We start from the raw sequence: 20,285 nt of genomic DNA on the forward strand, positions 1-20,285 counted from the left end.
TTGGTTCAACTTGGAATAATTGGAATGAACCGCTCTGGACCAATCAAAGCGTCTGGTTCAGAATTTGCGGTTAAGATTCCTTTTGTTCGAATAGAGGAATAATTGGAAAAATAGGTTGTAAAAAACTTTTTACGCTGTTGCCAGATATCTGCATGTCAACAAGAGAAGAGGGGATAAGAAGAAGAATGAACGTTTGTTTACAGTCATCCATCTTCTCTCCCGAGGCTGGAATTTCCTTTGATAAATTGAGTGATAACGGGAGATAGAATACGCCCTTTCCCCACAAACTTGTTCTATATATCTTGAAAAAGTGCAAATATTCATCTGGAATCGACACATGTACGAGCAGCCAACTTACCCTCTCATAGACAACTCTCAATCATGGACAACTCGAAAGCAGGTAAATCAGTCACACTGGGTATTTATCTTAGGTGATCCTTTAGCCATCGAAGGGCATCTCTACGAATGAGGAATGCTATAAGAAGTTACTGGCTAACTTACCTCAATTCTGCATCATCTAGTGACGACTGACCCTCATTGGTAACTTGGTTAATCTGCGATGAATATCGATCATCCTCTTAGGAAATTTTAATCTAGCGAGTTACGTGAGTCAATTTCAAAGCAGAATTTGACATGCCGTCACCACCACAGTTACAGGTGGTTGAGATGCAAGTCTACTGTCCGATATAAATTGAACCAGTCAAAATGTTTTTTAGGGAACTCTCTTCGTCTTCCATTAAAATGAGTATTAATTCAGCTATGTAATTTACCAAATGCCTATCAAACGTTCTATTAAGCATCTCGTTTTTTGTAACCTATTTACTGTACCACAACTTCTCCCAATATATAATACTCAGATTATTTGCCGCTTTTATTGCCTAGCTGTTGCTGCGAGGCTAATTGGAGCACATCAAACAGAGGAGAACCAAGTCACATCAGCCATTGTCAAACTTTATCGAATGATTTATATTTCCTCCATTGGTCTGCAAATTTTTCAGCAGGCAGTGCTGAGGTTTGAGCAATAGATAGAGCGGGTAGATAACCTGGCAAAATTTTCTAGAGCCTGTACCCACTAATGATCATGCCCTCAATTTTTCTGTTTTTCTTATACAGCCAGCGAAGTCGTCAAATTGCAGCAGCATTTAAATTTACTGAAAGAAGAGTATGTCAAGCTTCAGTCATACAACGCAGAACTTGAGAGAAAGTATGCTGTCAGCTCTGCATCCGTTGAAAACGGGAATAAAAATAGTTTCGTTGCAAGACTACTTAAAACCGTATCGGGCCTGTACGACACATCTCTCTACAGGTAAGTGTATTCCAACCTTTATCTAGGTTCACCGTTTTTTCCACCAAAATTATTCCTGTACGGCCTGTTTTGTAGGAAATTCCCAGGCTTTATTTTCTAACACTTTATTTAACCTCTCATCTGTGGACTGGACCGATGGCTTAAGTAAAAGATGCATATCGACGGTGCAAGTCGGCAATCACATAACTCGGTTTGCGACGTCGCAGACTTCCTGTCATACTTTATTTTTTAAATGGAAAACTACTCAACGGCAATTCTTTAAAACTGTCATGATTTTTCTTCTCAATGCGAAGAAAATTCTGCAAAAACTTCAAGAAATAATGTCAATTTGCTCTCCTTTAAAAAAATGACGTAGAGGCGGAGATTTTCAGACACCGCAAACGAGTTATGTGATTGCCGACTTTCACCGTCGATATGCTAGATTGCAATGATGCAAGTCTCTGAGTATATTTTATTTTTTTAAAGAAAACCAATTCAACAGTTTTTCTTAAAATTTTTTGTGGATCGTATTCACTCTTTCAAAGATATTGAAATTAAATTTCTAGAAGATATTTTAATCAGTCTTTTTGATATCTTTATCTCCTCATTTGCCTTTGTTTTGTTTTTTTTTTTTGTATCATTTTGTTTTTGATTTGTTTCAGTGATCTCAAGATAAAGCTACAAGATAAAACGGTTCCAGCCCACAAATTCGTTCTTGCTGCTCGAAGTGACGATTGGAATGTAGCCTCTTTACCGGATACAGAATGTTTAGGTAGAAAGTTCTCCTCATAGGAGCTAATTCAATATCTCTTATTTTTGGGAAAATCACAAACATCAGAGACAACTGCAATTCAAAATCCTCTTCATAAAACTAATAAACTCCTCTCTTCTGTTCAGGGCGTTGCCTCGAATGACAGCAATTTGCACAATAATAGAAATCTACTCGTTTAACAATTTTAAAAGTGCAAAAAATGTATATCAGTTCTAACACAGTTTTTCTGTCTTAAGCAGCGACGTAGAAGAAATTTTGTGTTTGTTGACGGAAATTGACAAGATAAAGCAAATAAAAACAGGAATGGAGTTATCTGATTGACCAGTTTTACCAATCGTTCTTGTTGTGCAGTTTTGATGAGAAATTAAGGCACCTCTTTAGTTGCCGATGGTTTGTGGTCAACGAAGCCCCACATGGTACAACAAAGAGGATGACTGACAAGCTGACCAATCACATAAGTCCATTCCTATCTTCTTCTGCTTTATCTTGTCTTATCCGATTGGCAAACACAAAATTACAACAGCCACACTGACGGTCAGTCATCAAAATTGCTTCGTTATTGATGCAGCCTCTTTAGACTAAATGGACCGCGTTTAGCAGAAAGGAACGAAGTCACATCAGTTATTGCCAGATTGACTTGGCAATTAATTTTTTACATGAAAACGGTTGTGCAGGTTTTTGTGCAAATTTCAGTGAATTTTCTGCATGGTTCAAAGCAAATTTCTTAAATTTCACAAAGAAATTTGCAGAAACGTTCTCTTGCAAAAAATTAAATTGCAAAGTTAAATATGGCAATAGGTGATGTGGCTTGGTTCCTTTCTGTTTAACACGGTTCAAATGGAAAGAAAATTTTGTAATGGACTTGTTAGATGATGTTCTTTTTTTTAAAGAAGTATAATTAGGTCAGATGAGTGTTAAGTCACTTTTGGTATATCTATAAACTGAACAACCAATCTAGCTTGTCTTCCGTATTAAGCACAGTAAAGAGGTCATTAATTCCAATCAACCAACCAGTACAAACCTCTGTCTAAACTCATCTCTTATCTTATTTCGTGGAAGGAGACAAAATTCACGTATTTGTTTGCTTGATAGGGAATGAATCTACTTTGGTATTTTTCAATAGAGAAAAGAATAAGTTTTCTGAAATAAAAACTGTACCCTAAAGATTCCCCCGCCCTCTCTCTCTTATAAAAATGAATTACCTAAATGAAAATAAAATATTCAAAGTTTCTTCAAAAAAGTTCTGGCTGTTAAAAAGCTTGCAAGGAAAGAATTTTGCTCGGACTTTTTCCTTTGTTACATCAAAATTAGAGGTCTGTTTTTCTGAATTTTGAACTTTCTTTATTTTGGAATGTTCGATGGAATCCTTGGGTCTATTAAAAAAAACCAAAAGAGAGTTTTCATCAGATTTTTCTATTCTTTTATGGATGATGTTTACTTGTGATTTTTTTAATCTACCCAGATTGGAGTGATCTCCCGTCTCCTGTAGGCGAAGCCATCCTGAAATGGACCTACACCGACTTGGTCAACTTTTCAGAAGGCGATGATTTCACTTTGCAACTCATGAGAACTGCCAATAAGTTTTTCCTCCATGACCTTGTCTCAAAGTAAGTTCTAGTTTGAAAGATTTATACTAGTTTTAAAACTCCTCATACACTCACTTTCTGTCTGCCCATTAAAGTGAGCGAATTCAGAGTTTTAAATTTAACAACTGGTGCAAGGTATTTTAGTTAGAAGTTCACTATTTTGAATCTATATCCCCTCACAATAAGCTGGACGGAGCTTTTTTTTGACAGAATGCACCAAGTCATACTGATTCATTCGTCAGTAGTGTGGGTGAGAGAACAATGTGGATACGGCTGAAAATGCAGATTTCACTTAAAAAAATTAAGTTGTTAATTCAGTACAATCATCCTCAAATGAAGAAAATTAAAATCTGAAATTTTTATTTTTTCCATCAGACAGAAAGAATTAAAAATGTTGCATTTAATAAAACAGAGTCATGAAAACTGCAAGTTGTATAGTGTTCTGACATAATCCTCCCCCCCTCAGTTTTCATTGTAAATTTACAATTAAACAAATTTATTGGTATAGACATTCACAGACTGCCTTAGTCTTTACTTTGTTTTTATCATGAAACAATCAAATATAAATATTGGTTCCACTAAGATTTTAGAAAAATGACATGGTTAACTACAGCCAACTCTCAAATGACATTGAAATATGACCTTTTTTGTTTTTTTCCATTGCTATTTTGCACTTACTTTTTGCTCATGGATATTTTTTAATGTTGATGAAACCTAAGCGTAAGGAATATTTTAGTGGAAAGGGAAAAACTATTGAAAATAACAGCCAGTACTGTCATTGGCTAATGAAAATATTGAATGTTATGTTTATTGAAAATGCTTACTATTTTGGCTTGTTTTTCGTGACATTTTAAAAATTCAGTCATTTGTTAGCAATACCCAGTGAAATGAAGTCATGTAAGTCTCATATTAATTTTACAGATGTGAAAAAGCTCTAATGGCATCCGTGCATGTCCGTAATTGCGTCAGATTTTATACGACAGCTGACGAAATTGGTGCTGAAAGTCTAAAAGAACATTGCTCTAGTTTGATATCCGCTCATTGGGTAAGTCGCCTTGTGTTTCACTTTCTCAGAATTTTTTTTGAAGTATCCGTTGCACTCGACAATCAATGCATAATAAGTAAAAAGACACAGATCAGTTAGCTATTTTCAACTCATGGACATTTATTGTTGCGCGGGGAACTTTTATGGACAGGTAAATCCAGTGCTTTAGATAATGTAATTATTTAGATATTTTTAGAGTTTGAAGCTTCATATTCTGAACTCAACATCATGAAAATGCATTGCCAAATTGAGCAAAGCCGAAAGTTTTTTAACAGAAATTGTGGCTTTAGGGGATCTATTGTGTTGTTTTATTAATAAATGTCCTCAATACTTGGATACTTGTTATTATTAATTTTAATTATTTTTGTTTTAGGATGACTTCACTAGTGAAGATTTCGCTCACATGTCTGCCCCATTACTATTTCACATGTTCAAAAATAAAACTGACTATCCACTTCACTCCGCGGTTCGACTTCACCGGGAGGATGTTGTTTTTTTATACCTTGTTGAAAACAGTGCACAGGTAAGAACAAGCACAATTTTATAAATCCTAACGTGTCATTTGTCTCCATTCAGAAAAGTAGCGGAGAGCTATTTTGCCCCTGTTTTACTTCATTTCTTTCTCTTATTTTCCTCAGCTATCAACAAAACTGAATCAGTTCGATAATCATGGCGATTTGCCACTGGACATAGCAATCAAAGATAGGCAAACCAGCATTGCGGCAACTTTATTAGAACACAAGGCTGATCCAGACGCAAAAGATTCTAAGGGATGGACCTTATTACATCGCGCTGTGGAAAGAGGTAAGGTTTCTCTCAAAATCTACTGTGACTACGATCATTGTGAGCCATCAAAACCTGAAGCCCTAAAACTCCTTAAGTTGTAGCTAAAAAGAATGTGGATTTTTTTGTTCATGTTCTATTTTTCTCTACCTCATCTTTATTGAATGTTATGAGCTTATTATGAATTGGGCTGCTCTTGCTGCTATTAGAAGTCACTGAGACTTTTTTGTGCACAGCCACTGTACAGTTGTACCTTATTGCAAAGTTTCTCGAAATACGGTTTTTTTTCGAGGAAACGTTCATTTTTCAAGTCCTGGCCAGTCACTTCTCATTTTAGCGTTTCTCAAAGTAACGTTTTTCCAGATACAATGTTCTTCGTTTTATTCCCCTTTGAAAATGTTATAAGGGGGTGAGATTGTATTTAAATGATGGAAACTACTCACTACTGCAAGTGGAATGTTATTTGTGTTGTCACAATCCCAAATCCTTGTCAAATCCTGAAAACCAATAAGGAAACTCCAAGCCAACGTTACCTAATCGATCTAACTAGAGTCAGTCAGCCAAGTCAATTGCGAGATTTGGCCAGTCACATCGTGATTTGACCAGGATTTGGAATTTGACAACGACATCCCAATTTCTATTTTCTAGGGGACAGCTATGCTGCAACTTTTCTCTTGGAAAACGGAGCCTCTGTTGCAATCGCCACTCCTGATCTGGGCAACACTGCATTGCACCTGATCGCAAGTTGTTCTCCGGACATAACACCCGAGGAAACATTGACAGCACTGACAGGAGTTGCAAAACTCATGTTAGATAAAGGATTGGATCCCAATATCCAGAATAAAAAAGGATTGTAAGTGTCAATATTGTTTTGTCATCTGGAACGATTTAAATTACTTATTTCATTGTGTTGCAGCCTTTTAGATGAAAAAAACAATTCTGTGGAAGACTTCGAAACATTTGGCTATCAATTTTCGTTGTTTGTGTCTTTTTCTCATTTTCATAAATCTTGATGAAAAAATTGGATGAATTTAGAGTGAAAACCTCTTCTAGTTGCAAATTTTAAACAAGGCTCACTTTAAAATTTTCCATGCGTCCAATTTAATACCTGTGGAAGTTACTCATCTCCGTCTCAATCTTATTGATTCAATTTCTCTTCTTCAATTTAATTAAATAGGGATACAGCACTTGCAGTATTGACGTTCATTGGATACACAACAGCATATAATACGTAGTTAAGTATACTGCTGTGCGAAAGATAAACACCTTCGTGTTTTCAAAATTCACCAGATTTCTTTCGATAAAATATTTATGTCGCAGAAAATTCAAGAACATTTTGCTGTCAAGTCGGGAGCTTAAAACATGAGGGCCGTAACTAATATTTCTGAAAAGTCAGATTATTCACATTCTCATTATGCTTAGGAGGAGGTTCATATTTGTTAACAAATTTGGTAGTGACTTATTGCCAAATCTCAAAATTGCAAATTGCACGGAAAGCAATGGGCAATAGGGTTACCAGACAGTTTTTTCTTTATCTTATGTACTTTATAGTATAAAATCATAAGGGTGCCTTGTCACGCTGAGGGTATCATGCTAAACATGTCATAAACCAGTTTCTCCTCCACTCCCCGCTTTTCCCAGCCGCGCATGCTCACATGCTTCCTGCCCTCTCCAAACTAGGTTTTCCTCCACTCTCCGTTCCCCTTCCGCTGAGCATGCTACCGTTGCCACTACCCCTAACTCTTAATGATCTTAACGATCTCACTATCTTTATGCGATTAATATCTGCACATTAAATGCGCAAAGCGCCTCTGGGGGATTCAGCCACGGAGCGGCCAGGGGGCGCAGCCCCCTAGTTCTTTAACAAAAAAAAAATGTAATTACAACCATTCTGCTCCAAGCTTCTGAATTTTTCAGAAACAATGCATCAATTATGGATAAAGTTCTATGAAAGCTCTGTTCGGAATTTTTAAGAAGTATCTTTTAAAATTTTCAATCTTAATTGCAGTGCTGCTCTGCATTTGGCTGTCATGACACGCAATGAGGAAATATTTGCTCTGCTACTAAAAAGATCTGAAACCCAGATGGTAAATTTGGATGTTCAAACTGTTGAAGGACATTCTCCAATGTGGTATGCTTTGTTTGCATCGCGGAAACTAATCAACAGCAACAGTTTTGCGGCCCGTCTTTTCGAGAAAGGAGCTAATGCCAACCCTGTAAGTAAACGTTTATCTTTGTGCCTTACTTCCTTTATGACGAACATATATTATAGTGCCAAATTTCAAATTTTCAACCGATCAGACTCCATCATGTTCCTTCTCATGGCAATGACTAGTAGCTTCTGTGATGATGTCATCAATACGCCAAAAATTTTAAATTTCATTATTGCAAAAAACTGTCTTAATCAGCCAAAATGATAAAATTTGACTAATGAAATTCGAAGGAGAAAAACTCTAATCAAATGTAAATAAAATTTTAAAATCATCATCAACATTCAACATCATTCAACTTTGAGTTTATATGTGTTGTTATAACAACTATATATCGCAGGGTGTTTACAGGTCTGGAAAACAAATCAGGGAAAATTCAGGGAATTTATAAAAAAGAATAAGGATTTGCAAAATCTTGGAGCTCGAAATCTGAAAAAATATTAGTGCTGTCCACACAATCAAACTGACTGCAAGTTTCAGTCTGGCCCTGGGCTCAATTTTCCGACTCGCACTCTAAAGAGTGATCATTAGTTAATTGAACCATTCATAACAGAGGAAAAAAATTCACATGTTTCTGTCATTTTCGGTGAAATTATTGCCAAAAGTTTTCCAATTTCAGATCTGTGCCTTCAAATTGTCTGTGTGAAAATTCAGGGAATATTAATCATTTTGGCCAAGAGACTGCCAAGTTTGTAGAAATCTTGCTATCTTAACATATTTGAAGAGCTGTACTCTAATTTTCATTCCAATTATAAATGAAACTGTCCAAGAACCCACATTTAAACAACTGTACTGAAATCCAATCGATTCTATCACACTAGCAGTCTATCTTTCATATTGAAATACTTAATTAAGTGTTATATACTTAATTAAGACGTGACTTAATTAAGTGCTGACTTACGCTGCGGAGACCCAGGCAGACACAAAGCGCACTGAACAACAGTTTCGGACTGTAGAAATGAAAGTCCTGTGGAAAATAGCAGACTTTACGCTCCAAGACAGGCAGACCAACGAGTCAATTCGCGAAGAGTGCCAAATTCAAGATATTGCCAAATAGACCAAGATGCGCCGGAAAATGTAGTCGGAACATGTTGAGAGGATGGACGGGGAAAGGCTTGCCAAGATTTGTATGGTAGGACGACCTCATAGCCAAAGGCAACTCGGACGACCGCCCAAGAGATGGGCACACAGCTGCCTTTCATCCCCGGAGAATTAACCCTCTCTCATCGCCATCATATGTCATTTGTCATATTTATATACTAATTTAGAGGCTAGACAAACAGGGTCACGTCCCTAGTCAGAAGGTAGAAGAAGAAGAAGAAGAAGAAGAATTAAGTGTAATTTTATGCTTTAAAAATGAAACCATTTTTGTAATGTTATTTTTTCATTCCAGATATATCCTCAAACGAATGATTCTTTACTTCATTTGGTCGCAGAGGAAGGCCTCGAAGAAGCAGCCTTGTTCATTTGCTCTCACGCCAATAACCTCAATCATATCAATCGAAAAGTAAGTCCATCCTATTTTTCTTCTTACATATCAGGTTCTTTTATTTTATGACAAGTCTTTAATTTTTAAGATGGAATACTGTAATGGAAGAAATTCAAACGAGATGTGTTCCTTTTTCCTTACTGGCAATCCGTTTATTTTTGTGTTTTTTAGGAGTTATCTCTTTTTCAATAATTTCTTCTGGTTAGAATAATTGCTAAATTTTGTGTTTGTTCCTCCTAAGAAACTCAGTGCTCTTGTTAATTTCAGGGTGAAAGTGCCTTACACATAGCCTGCGCTCAAGGTCTGCATCGGCTGGCTACGAATTTGTTAGAAGCAGATGCAGATCCTAACCTTCAAACTCTTCCACCTGAAGATCTCGGCATCAGTGAAGAGGCAAATTCAATAGTCTATAAACAGACTCCACTCCATGTTGCAATCACCAATCGACAAGACTCGTGTGTGAAAGCTATTTTGCAGTTCAAAGGTAAATTTTTTTCATGAGGCTCAGTATTTGGAAGAAGTTGGAAGAATCAAATTGAAAATTAAGCCGTACATTTTCCAATCCGGTTAGGTTTGGTTTTTTTTTTTTCCAATCTTTTTTTTCCATCTACTTTTCGTCTGACTTTTTTCGGTGGATTACATTAATCAAATGTCAGTAGATTTTCTTCAATGATGAAGCACTATGGGTAATTTTTTGGCGTCCTTGAATTTGTGTACAAATGTTTTCATTGAAAATGTGCCCCTCATTTGCTATTTTATAATATATAAAGAACGTTTTTACTCACTTTTCAAGAAAATGTGTGTCGGTACATGGATTGTGTAATAGACCACTAAACAAGATGCTAAGCTGGTAGCTAGCATTATCTCCCGTCTGCAGTAAATTACACCCTGAAAATTCAAGCCCTGCACTAATCTATATCAGTTCTTTGGGCTGAGCTATTTTTATATTCGTGCTTCTTTGATTTGGAAAAAATAGTCCAGGAAAACCTAAGAAGTCAGATAGATGAGAAGAAAATTTCACTGAATATGCGGTTAGGCCTTATGCTCTACAAGCAACAGTTTATTAAATCTGTCCCAGGTCTACATTTTTCATTGTAATTTTTAGTAGAGTAGTTAATTAGATCTCACTGCAGATATGTTAGCAGTTGCTTTCTTGGCATTTGTAAATGACTACATTGGTGCTGTGCAAGAGTCATTGTAGATTGACCCAGAGCAACAACTTTGCAAAATGTAAGCACATGAAACAATTTCCTCGCACATGATGGTTAAAAGCAAACGACTGCTGTCTTATCTAATACGAGTTCTAGTGTGCTCCAATTAACAATTCTTCACTCCTTTCTTTATTTTATTTGTAAGTATCGGTTTTTAATCTACCTGTAATTAATCTTTGATTCCAGCCACTCAAGATCAAAATGCCACTGTTGTAGCAGACCTAAATTTAAAGAACTCTCGTGATGACAGTCCTCTGTCTTTAGCTCTGAATTGTCAAATGCAGCATGTTGTCCCTGACCTGATAAAAGGTGTGTAAAAATTTTGATAGCAAATTATAACCTTTTTAATTATTATTAGTTGAAATAGTAATTGATTAAATTATTATGCAGTTTAGAGCATTTTTAGATCATTTTACATGAAAAATTCTGTTTCTGCACCCAAACAAGAATGGTGTGTAATATCAGAATATCCAGTTATGAGCCTTCCTGTGATGACGGAAGGTGATGATGCTGCCATGCACAGAAGGAGTAAAGAGCATAATTATTTAGAGACTATTATGAACGATCCTTTAATTTCAACTTTAACTGCTAATATCACTTGAATGTAGGTATCATGTTAATAATTTTTTTTTTTGAAAACGCTGGATAACCATTATTTTCAGATCAAACACTAATACTTTTCTATGGCAGATTTTTTTGTGCTCACTCTGTCTTTAGAATCACAATACATGACTTAAGTTTTTTAAGAGTGTTTCTCATGTCTGATGGTTAGTTGATTTTTTATTTGAGCCCAATCGCTTTCATCGTTTACCAATAGTGAATCATTAATGTGTCTTCCTCTTTTATCTTTTGAATCTGATCATTTTCCCCAAAATTATTTTTTTTATTTTATTATTTTTAAAGTCCAGACTTTGTACCCTCACCCTTTTGTTTGATGTGGCTGCTGATTTCAAAGCCCCAATTCACACTACCCAATGTTATCTACAATTTTGTAGTCTTTCAAGTATTTGTTTTTTCTATTTTTTCTATTTATGTTTCTTAAAGTTACTTATGAGTCGTATATGTCCCAGGTGGCGCTGATATTAATGTCCGAACCGGAGAAGAAAGACTGACACTATTGCATCAAGCGATCATCAACGAAGATGCCAAGATCGCAACATTCCTCTTAGAACAAGGAGCTAACATGGACGCTAAAACCATGGACAACGTTACTCCTCTGCAGTTAGCGATCAAACACAAAGTCGGTGCTGTTGTTGAAGCTCTGTGCAAAAGAGGCGCTGACATGTCGGTTAAAGATGAAAATAACAACTGCCCCTTGTGGGTTGCACTGGATTCCGGCGAAGAGGATATCGCTTCAACTCTTGTCAGGTATGGATCGAAGCACCTCATCAATCTTTGCTTAATTTCCTCGTTAAAAAACCTACCTGTTTTCTTCCAGTAAAATCACAAGAATAAAAAAATTCTCTATTATCAAATGATGCCACAGGTGGTAATAACTTGTTACAATTGTCCTATGAGTAGACTTTTAAATCTTTAATAGGACTGCTATATTTCACATGAAATTTTGATAAGGGAAAAAGTATCAAGTGGCGGAAGGTTTCACCCTGTATTCCTAAAGATTGTTTCTTACTCGTTTGTGGTGATTAGTTGTCAATTGACCTGATAAAATTAGAGGGGTACAGAAAGTGCTCAATTGGCTGATTGCGGTAGAAACATGAAGACGCCTGAAAAGGAGGAAAATTTGAAGGAGGAAGGTATTTTTGTAAAGGAAACTTGTGAACTAACTAAAACTAATTTCTTGAGAAAAAAAACTACCTAAGCTCCTTTTTTTTGGCAAAGGAAATTGTGTAACATGCTCTTGAATGCAAAAAAAAACAGTGACATGCGATTTTTCATACGAAAAAAAATAGTGAAGTGTTCAGTCTTATGTGGACATCAATGTGAAGGCAGTGGCACTAATGAGGAGGTGAAGAACTTTTGCATCAATCTAATCAACCCAATGGTTAGAAATCGCTGGCTAGAAGTCGTTAATCAGAATTTCTAATTATGAGCTATTGGTTTTGTGCCCCAAATAATTAGGTATGGCGTGGACACTGACTGCTGGGATGAAGGCCCCGAAGGCTGTTGGCAGACTTTACTTCATCGAGCAATCGATGAGAATAAAGAGGGAATTGCCAAATTTTTAATACAAAGTGGCTGTGATCTTAATACGCCACGAAAGCCCGGCCCTGGAGGCACTGGGGGAGAGGAAGCTCGTGATCTTCAAACGCCTCTCCATTTGTGCTGTGTCTGGGGACTCGAATCCGTCGTGCAGACACTGGTTGAATTTGGTGCTGATGTGAATGCCAAGGTTTGTTTTAATCACTAGCTCTCTCTCATTTTTTCAAAATGTTTTGTTCTGTTTTTAAAGCCTTTCAATGATAGTTGCATCTGAAGGTGCATTAGCTTCTTAATTGACGGGTGAAGCAAAAAATGGAGAAGACTAAGAGGATAGGTTCTGGAAGTAGGGAGGCTGAATGTATATATGTGCAAATTGCTACATTCATAAAATCTTGGATTTTTTAAGGAGGAAAATAAGTCACCACTTTGATAGTCATCGCTTTGAATTGTGGAAAACGAGAGATTTTGGAATTGGAAAGCCTATTGGAAAGTAAGGAAGCTAAGTCCCTTCTGCATCATTGTATGTTGTGCAAAATATCTAAACTTTTTTTCATTCCCAATAAATGTTTCAACAAATAATTGTTTAGATCACATGCAAAGTAACTCTTTCAAGTCCTTTTGAGGCCATGGAGACAAATACGTGAATTTCGATCAAGATGATTTTTTTTTCAAATTCCTGCAAATTTCAAACATTTTTTAAAAATTGTTCGAACAAGAAAATTTTCTGTACCAAATTATGATTGTTTTCCTTAGACTAGAAAAAAACGTAAAATTATATTGCAAGTGAGCGTGCGCACTCATATTTTCTTTTCCTCAAACTCCTTGATACTTTTGGTCAGCCATCTTCTGCACTAGATTGTTCCATAATACTGCTTGTTTTCACAGTAACCAATGCAGTTCCTCTTTAGTGTTTTCTGCTTTTTTCTTTTCTTCCTTATTTTTTTTTGTTCCTCAGTGCAAAAATTACTGTGTTTATTCCAGGACTCAGATGGAAAGACACCACTTCACGTGGCAATAGTCAATCAGCACAGCGCTATAATCTCTCTGCTTCTCTGTCATCCTGGATTAGATCTAACGCAGAGGGATAAAAGTGGTCTCACACCGTTCGCCACTGCCCTCACCTGTAGGAACAACAAAGCTGCAACTGCTATTTTGGAAAAGTTACCCACAGCTGCAGAGCAGGTATTTCATCCTCAATTTTAAAAAAAGCTTTCATTCCTCCTCCTTCTCCCTTTCAAGGCTCACCAGTAGCCGAATTGAGGGGCTTGAAGGACAAGGCGCATAAGCGCAGTTTTTGAAAACTGAAAAAATGATTTCAAGTGAACCTAGTCTTAGTGCATATTCTGTGAAAAATTCGCTCCCAAATTTCAATTTTTAAGCATAAAAAAATCAGTTCGATCTTTCTTTCTGCTGTAAGGATCGATGTAATTTCAAAAATTCAAGCACATATTCCTCGAATTAGCAAAAAACTGCAATTATGCGCCCTGTCCTCCGAGCCCCTCAATTACGTCTCTGGTCACTAAGTTTATATCAGGCGTTGAATTAAGTAATTGATTCATGTTATTCGTAAATATCGTTGGCTAAAGTGCGGAACCATGTATCTTCGTTTGCAATGTTGCAAACTTCTTGTCATTTTTTTTAATGGTAACTGGTCAACATAATTTCTTGAACTGAAAACTTCCTAGATCTTTCTTTTCTGTTGGTGGAATATCCTTTAAAAATTTTAAGCTCTAGAATTGGCTTGTTCCTCCTCAAAAAAATAAAATAGGAGCGAAAATTTTGAAAAACTGCAATGGAGGTACGTAATTTCGCACTCTGGCCATTAATATATAATGAAAAGGAAAATACACTCACCCTGCGCCTTAGAGCACCAGGCAGGATCGGCTGAAAGTTCTACTGGATAAGATAGACTGGCCTCTCAAAAGGGCAGAGGAGAATTAAATGTGGAGAATGCACTATGGGAATGCGCTTGTTAAATATCATTGACTTCAATATCAAAAAGCTGCATTGTGTCTCGTGAATTTTCTCCTCAATGGGTCAGTTGCGCTGGTCACAAAATCATATTTTGATGCTTGAATCTTGTAGATCAGCCAAAAATGATAAGATTTGTCCAAACTGCAATTTTATACGTCACCCACCACGGGAGTGACAGACTTGGTCTCTTCCACCTTGCTTCCATCCGAGTTTCACGTTGAGTATCCAGTGCAAATGTGTGTCTTCCTGGCTGATGAAAGCAAGGTGGAAGAAACCAAGGGTGTCACTCCCGTGGTGGGTGATGTCATAATCCGAATTTTTCAAAGGGGGATATCTCGGTTCATATTGAACATAGAAAGTTGCGATTTGGTTAAGTCTTATTATTTTTAGCTAATATACAAGAATCAAACATCAAAACAAGAATTTTGTAACCAGCACAACTGGCCCATTAATTTTTTTGGCTCACTGTTCTTACGCTTGGCTCTTCTATTCATTTTAGTCATTAATGATGCACTAATTTTTTTCTTCACTTTTTTCATTCAGTTCGACAATAGGGGCTGCAATTTCTTACACATGGCAATCATGAAGCACGACGTTGAAAGTGTTCTGTTCTTACTTTCAATTCAAGTCGATGTTAATTCAAGGGTTCAAGATTCGAACCAAACTCCGCCTCTTCATTTGACGGCTGCAACCGGTGATGAAACCCTTGTCCGAAGTTTACTGTTAGTCGGTGCCAGAGTGGATGACCGGGACGCCAGGAGGAAAACAGCATTGCATGTTGCCGCTGAGTCAGGGTACCCGGCCGTAGTTTCTGCCTTGTTGGGGAACAACTGTGACTGTGATGCTGTTGATTCTGAAGGTTTGATACCATTTAATTATTTTTTAGATTTCTTTGATCCACACTGCCGTGGACTGAGAATTTTCTGAACTTCTCTTAGAGTGTATTCATTTTATTGATTTCTTTCATTAATTTTCTTGCAGTATCCCCTTTAAAATCTTTATAACTAATCGTATAGTAACCGAGAGGTCAGGATGATTTCATGCTTTCCTTTTCAAGAAGAGTTGCTACTACAGGGTTTTCACAGTCAGGGAATACCAGGAAATGTCAGGGAACCTCTGGAAGTGTCGAGAAAAAGACAGAAGTATTGAGAAAAAGACTGAAGTGTCAGGGAAAAATTTTTAAGTCACCTATTTTTGTTTTCTAGGATGGTTTTGATGTTTCAAACAACAGATTTTGCATGAAAACGTATTCAAATTGTGTTTTTTTTTAAACCGTCCGGCATATCTTTAATTGTCAGGGAATTTTACCAAAACGTAACAGGAAAATCGTGGAAATTTTAGGGAATTTCATTTTTTAAATTCTGTGGCAACCCTGCACTAACAAAATTTTGCTCATCTGTCTGAAGCTATCTAACACTGAAGTTATAGTTTTTATGATTTTTTACTAATATCAGCTCTTGTTCTGGGCTTCCTGTATAAATGATGAGCATGTATCTCAAATCGAATACTAATTAAATAGAATTGTAGATTATAAAGAATATAATTTTAATTTACAAGTAGAACGTAGTTGTTCCCATTTTTAAAAAAATGTGTGGAAGAGTTGGCTATGATTTCGGTTCAAAAATTAAGACTATATTGAGTCTTCTATCAGATCAGAATAAATTCAAAAGGTAATCTTCTTACTGTATTCTTCCTTGAAATGTATACTTCCTTTCCTTTAATTTTCTTTCCTCGTTTTTTGTGCTTTATCAGACAGCTATGGAAAGCTGATGGATACAAAAGACAGTAATCACATGACTACTTTAAATGTATTGTGCTGTTCATTACATTGAACCATTTACTCTTCCGCAAAAATTGAATTTTTATATCATGAATCTTCTTTGGTTCTCTTCAACAAACTGTTCTCCTTCCCTCCAGGAATTTTTTACCTGATATTTAACTTTCTTTCTATTTCTTGTTTTTTTTTTTTTTTTTTTTAGGAGACAATGCATTACACATTGCTTGCCAATTTGGGCATCCTCAAGTCGTACGAATGCTTCTGTCAGAATCCAGGATTAATGCCGAAACCATAAATCTGAAGGGAAGAAATCCTTTGCACGTCTTAGCAAGGTATGGAAAAGAGAATGCAGCTGCCATTTGTGAACTTTTTATGGAGTTTATCCCTGACTACCCATGGAACAAACCTGATGTAGATGGAAATACAGGTAATGTCTTCTTCTTCTTTTTCTCTTCTTCCAGTTGTATAGACCGCATGCTCACATTTTTTGTCAGCCATGTGATTTTGAATTGCATCTAGACAGTGTTGCAGAAACTTCACGCTTGCTTTTTGGATGAAATGGGGAAACCCCTGCTTTGAGGCCCTCTCTGTGAATCGGAGAAAAGCTGTCAACTAATTTTGATATTCTCGTTTTTACAGCATTCTAGCGCTGAAAAAGCCGACTTTGCTCAGGAATTTTTTTTTCTCTATCTCCAGTTCTTAGGGGACATTAATCATGAATTACAGTGCAAAATGAGCTAATTGAATGTAGGGAAAGGCTCACATGTCAGTAGCTAAATTCACAAACCTGTCTTGCAATGTTGTAGATCATCCATCTTACTCTATTTCATTTTTTCCCCCTTTACAAATAATGTTCATTTCTCTGAAATTTTTATATATATATGGTAAAAATGTAAGCAGAAAAGTTGCTCAACATTTATTTTTGTCAAATTTAACACCTAGCAAATCCGTTCAGTTCCTGTATTCCCAGTGCTTATTGATCTCATTTTTAATAATGTAAGTTAATCAAGAAGCAGTATTAACATATTCTATAATCTGTAAATTAAAATTCTATTGTCAAAACCAAAATTTGTAATTCTAATATTTGTCCATACCCCGCAGCTCTTTTACTTGCATACATGAAAGGTAACGGACAACTTTGTAGAGCTCTGGTGAAAGCAGGTGCTTGCGTTGGATCCATGAACAAAGAGAGTGTTACTATCTTCAACTACCAAGTTGCCACGAAAACACTTTTATATAAGTAAGTATCGTCCTGTTCGACTGCTCAGAGCTAAAATTCTACTTTCTAATATTGCATATATTTTGACATGTTTTTCCATAAGTATGTAATGATTCAGGTGTTTGTTGAGTTGTGATTTTCAAGATTTCCAGTGAATTTATCGTTTCTGACAATAACTTTCTTTTTCTGGCCCAGTAAAAATTGCGAAGTCCACAATCACAACTCTTGAAAAAAATCTCCTACGAATAACAATGGACCATTAGACAGAGTAGGTACGAATTCAAGCATTCTGATATATGTTTCCTCTTATAAATTTCACGATTCGCGCTACAAAAACACTTAAATTAACTCCTATTTGAGATATTCATGTTTTCATTCAACATTCATTTCAAAAAATTTAAATTTCCTTCTCGCAAGTTAAACCTGAGTCCACGTTAGGGGCACCATGGGGTGGGGTAGGGAGGGGGAGTGTATCTGCCTAGCCTTGTGTATTGGAGAATAACTGTTTGAGTCGCAAATCGCTCGACACGACCGGGGGAAAAAAGTGGGAAAATGGTCTGACGTTTGCCGTTTCCACAATGAGAAGCTAAGAAAAAAAAAAAAGAAAAAAAACACTCCATCACTCTTTTGCCTGGCTCTGCATTAACCTGAAATGGCGCCCCTGGTCCTCGTGAATCAAATTTTGTACAAAATGTGAACAGCGTGCAACAGCTTTGCAGAAGTACCAAGTTAAAAGTTGCTGTATTTTCGCACCGCAAAGACTGTTGCGGTAACATTTAGTGTGCGATGAAACTCTAGTAGAATATTGTGTTTTCTATGAATGGGAAGTTTGAACTTATGCACCAAAATAGGATAATATCTTGGTTTGAAGGCACTTTCAATAATTTTCGTTGCACAAATCAACAAGAAATTTTTATGAGAAAACATACATCAGCAAGCTTAAATTTGCAACTTGTCTAGTGGTCTGTTCATTTTATATTTCACGTTTTCTTCTTTTCTAACAGCTGAAGATAATTATTCCCAACAACGACAAACTCTAACATGTAAGTCCATATCTCACCTTTTCTTCAATTTTTCCAGATTGCTGGACCATTTATCGCGCGAACCTCCATGGACAGAAGGCGACATTTGCTATGAGTGCGGAACAAAATTTAACATCACCATGCGCAAACATCACTGCAGACATTGCGGACGGCTACTCTGTAGTAAGTGCTCATCGCATGAGATTCCTATCCTTAAATTCAATCTGAACAAACCAGTGCGGGTATGTGGAGTTTGTTTCAACGTTCTCCAGGGTGCTGAAAGTGATGGTTACTATTGAAAAAGATAACTGCATTTTTTAGAATTTAAAAGTCCAAAAGGTTCTTCCTAACCTTGCTTTTCTACTTCATAATTGTTGAGGGAAACTGATTTCACCCCCTCTCACCTCATTTGTTTATTTATTCATTTTTTTTCTAATGATAGATGCCAAAAATTAGTAGAAAAAGAACAAATAAGTTGAACATTTTCCATCTGTATTTTGAAGAATTAAACGACCTTCAGCTGTTGGGAACTTCTTTTTCTACATACTTTCTCTTAAAAGTGATTTTAGGATAAAAGTAATGAATAATGACTTGCTCATCTCGTATACATTTTTAGTTTACTGTTTTACTTCATATAAAAAGTATTTTTTTTTTTTTTTTTGCCGTTTTTTGTATTTTAAAAAAAACTAAAATTTCCCTGCATTTAATTCTAACAGTAAATCTAAGTGAACATTTTTTCGAGGTATTTTTTTGCTGTAAATTTTGCCAGAAAAAATGAGAATGGTACGGAAGTAACTTGAAAAACTTAAGTCAGATAAGTTGGTAGTTTTCAATTTTGACTGTCATAAGCTGTACATTCCTGCATATAGTTGCATCGTTGCCTGTAGTCAATCTTCAATGGATATAGGATGACTGCAACGCAGTTGCTTGCTAACAGAAAGTGAACAACTACCAACTTATTTAACATGAGTTCTAAATAATTTACTGGTAACGGAAGGTACAGAATCTCTAATGTAGTATCAGTAAGAGACTCAGAAGTTGAAAGAGAAACATTTTTTTCCTGTAGTATTTATGTCATTGAAGTTTTTCAAGTGAAAATTCCAAGAGATTCTGGGATAGCAACTACGTAATAGTTTCAGTTTGTAACCATCCGAATTTTGTATTTAGATTAGACAAAAATTCAGTATTCACATAATTGTATTTTTATTTTATCTGTATCCGCTTATCAGCCTAATGATCATTTAATTAGATAGTACCATCGTTTAGTTCATAAATTCAAAAGATCGGTACTGTCAAAAATTTTCCTGTTGACGTATTTAATTTGCTTCATACAAATAGCATCTGCAGATTTTAGCAGAATCTGTCTGTTAACAGGAAATAGAAGAAACCAAATTAATATTTTAACTTCTGTTGTTCCTTGTTTTTTGTTGTGTTGTCTGGAGAGAGCTTTTTTCTCTAAAATGTTATTTTAATAATTGTTTTATTCCGTTTAATTTCTCTCAAAGCCCTATTTTTGAGACTTTTTAAAGTATTCCACAGATTTTTTTTAAAATTCTTTATGTTTTGTAAATATAAATTCATTTAATGTACCCGTTTGTTATTTTTTCCCTGGAGTTTTTACTCTGTATAGTTACATTTTTTTTGGAGGGATTTTCTCTCTAAGTTCATGTTTAAGCTATTAATCAACATATTGGTGATAGTGCCGGATACCAGAGCCCTTGCAACAATTTGAATGGAAATGATAGAAAAAAG

The 20,285-nt window shown here is 36.0% G+C and overlaps 1 protein-coding gene across 1 annotated transcript; it reads left to right on the forward strand.

Annotated features, from left to right (window-relative positions):
• Positions 1-181: 181 nt before the first annotated feature.
• LOC109034421 (rabankyrin-5) lies at positions 182-20,122 on the forward strand. The gene is made up of 19 exons (XM_019047549.2): positions 182-400; positions 1,114-1,306; positions 1,948-2,057; positions 3,520-3,664; positions 4,565-4,688; positions 5,062-5,211; positions 5,327-5,492; positions 6,120-6,324; positions 7,480-7,687; positions 9,075-9,188; positions 9,438-9,654; positions 10,568-10,690; positions 11,452-11,749; positions 12,461-12,731; positions 13,523-13,723; positions 15,059-15,374; positions 16,495-16,719; positions 17,394-17,532; positions 18,592-20,122. The coding sequence occupies exons 1-19, from the start codon at positions 382-384 to the stop codon at positions 18,830-18,832; spliced, it is 3,465 nt and encodes a 1,154-aa protein (XP_018903094.2). The 5' UTR covers positions 182-381; the 3' UTR covers positions 18,833-20,122.
• Positions 20,123-20,285: the final 163 nt, after the last annotated feature.

The sequence above is a fragment of the Bemisia tabaci genome, chromosome 8, assembly GCF_918797505.1.
Source record: "Bemisia tabaci chromosome 8, PGI_BMITA_v3".
NCBI lineage: Eukaryota > Metazoa > Arthropoda > Insecta > Hemiptera > Aleyrodidae > Bemisia > Bemisia tabaci.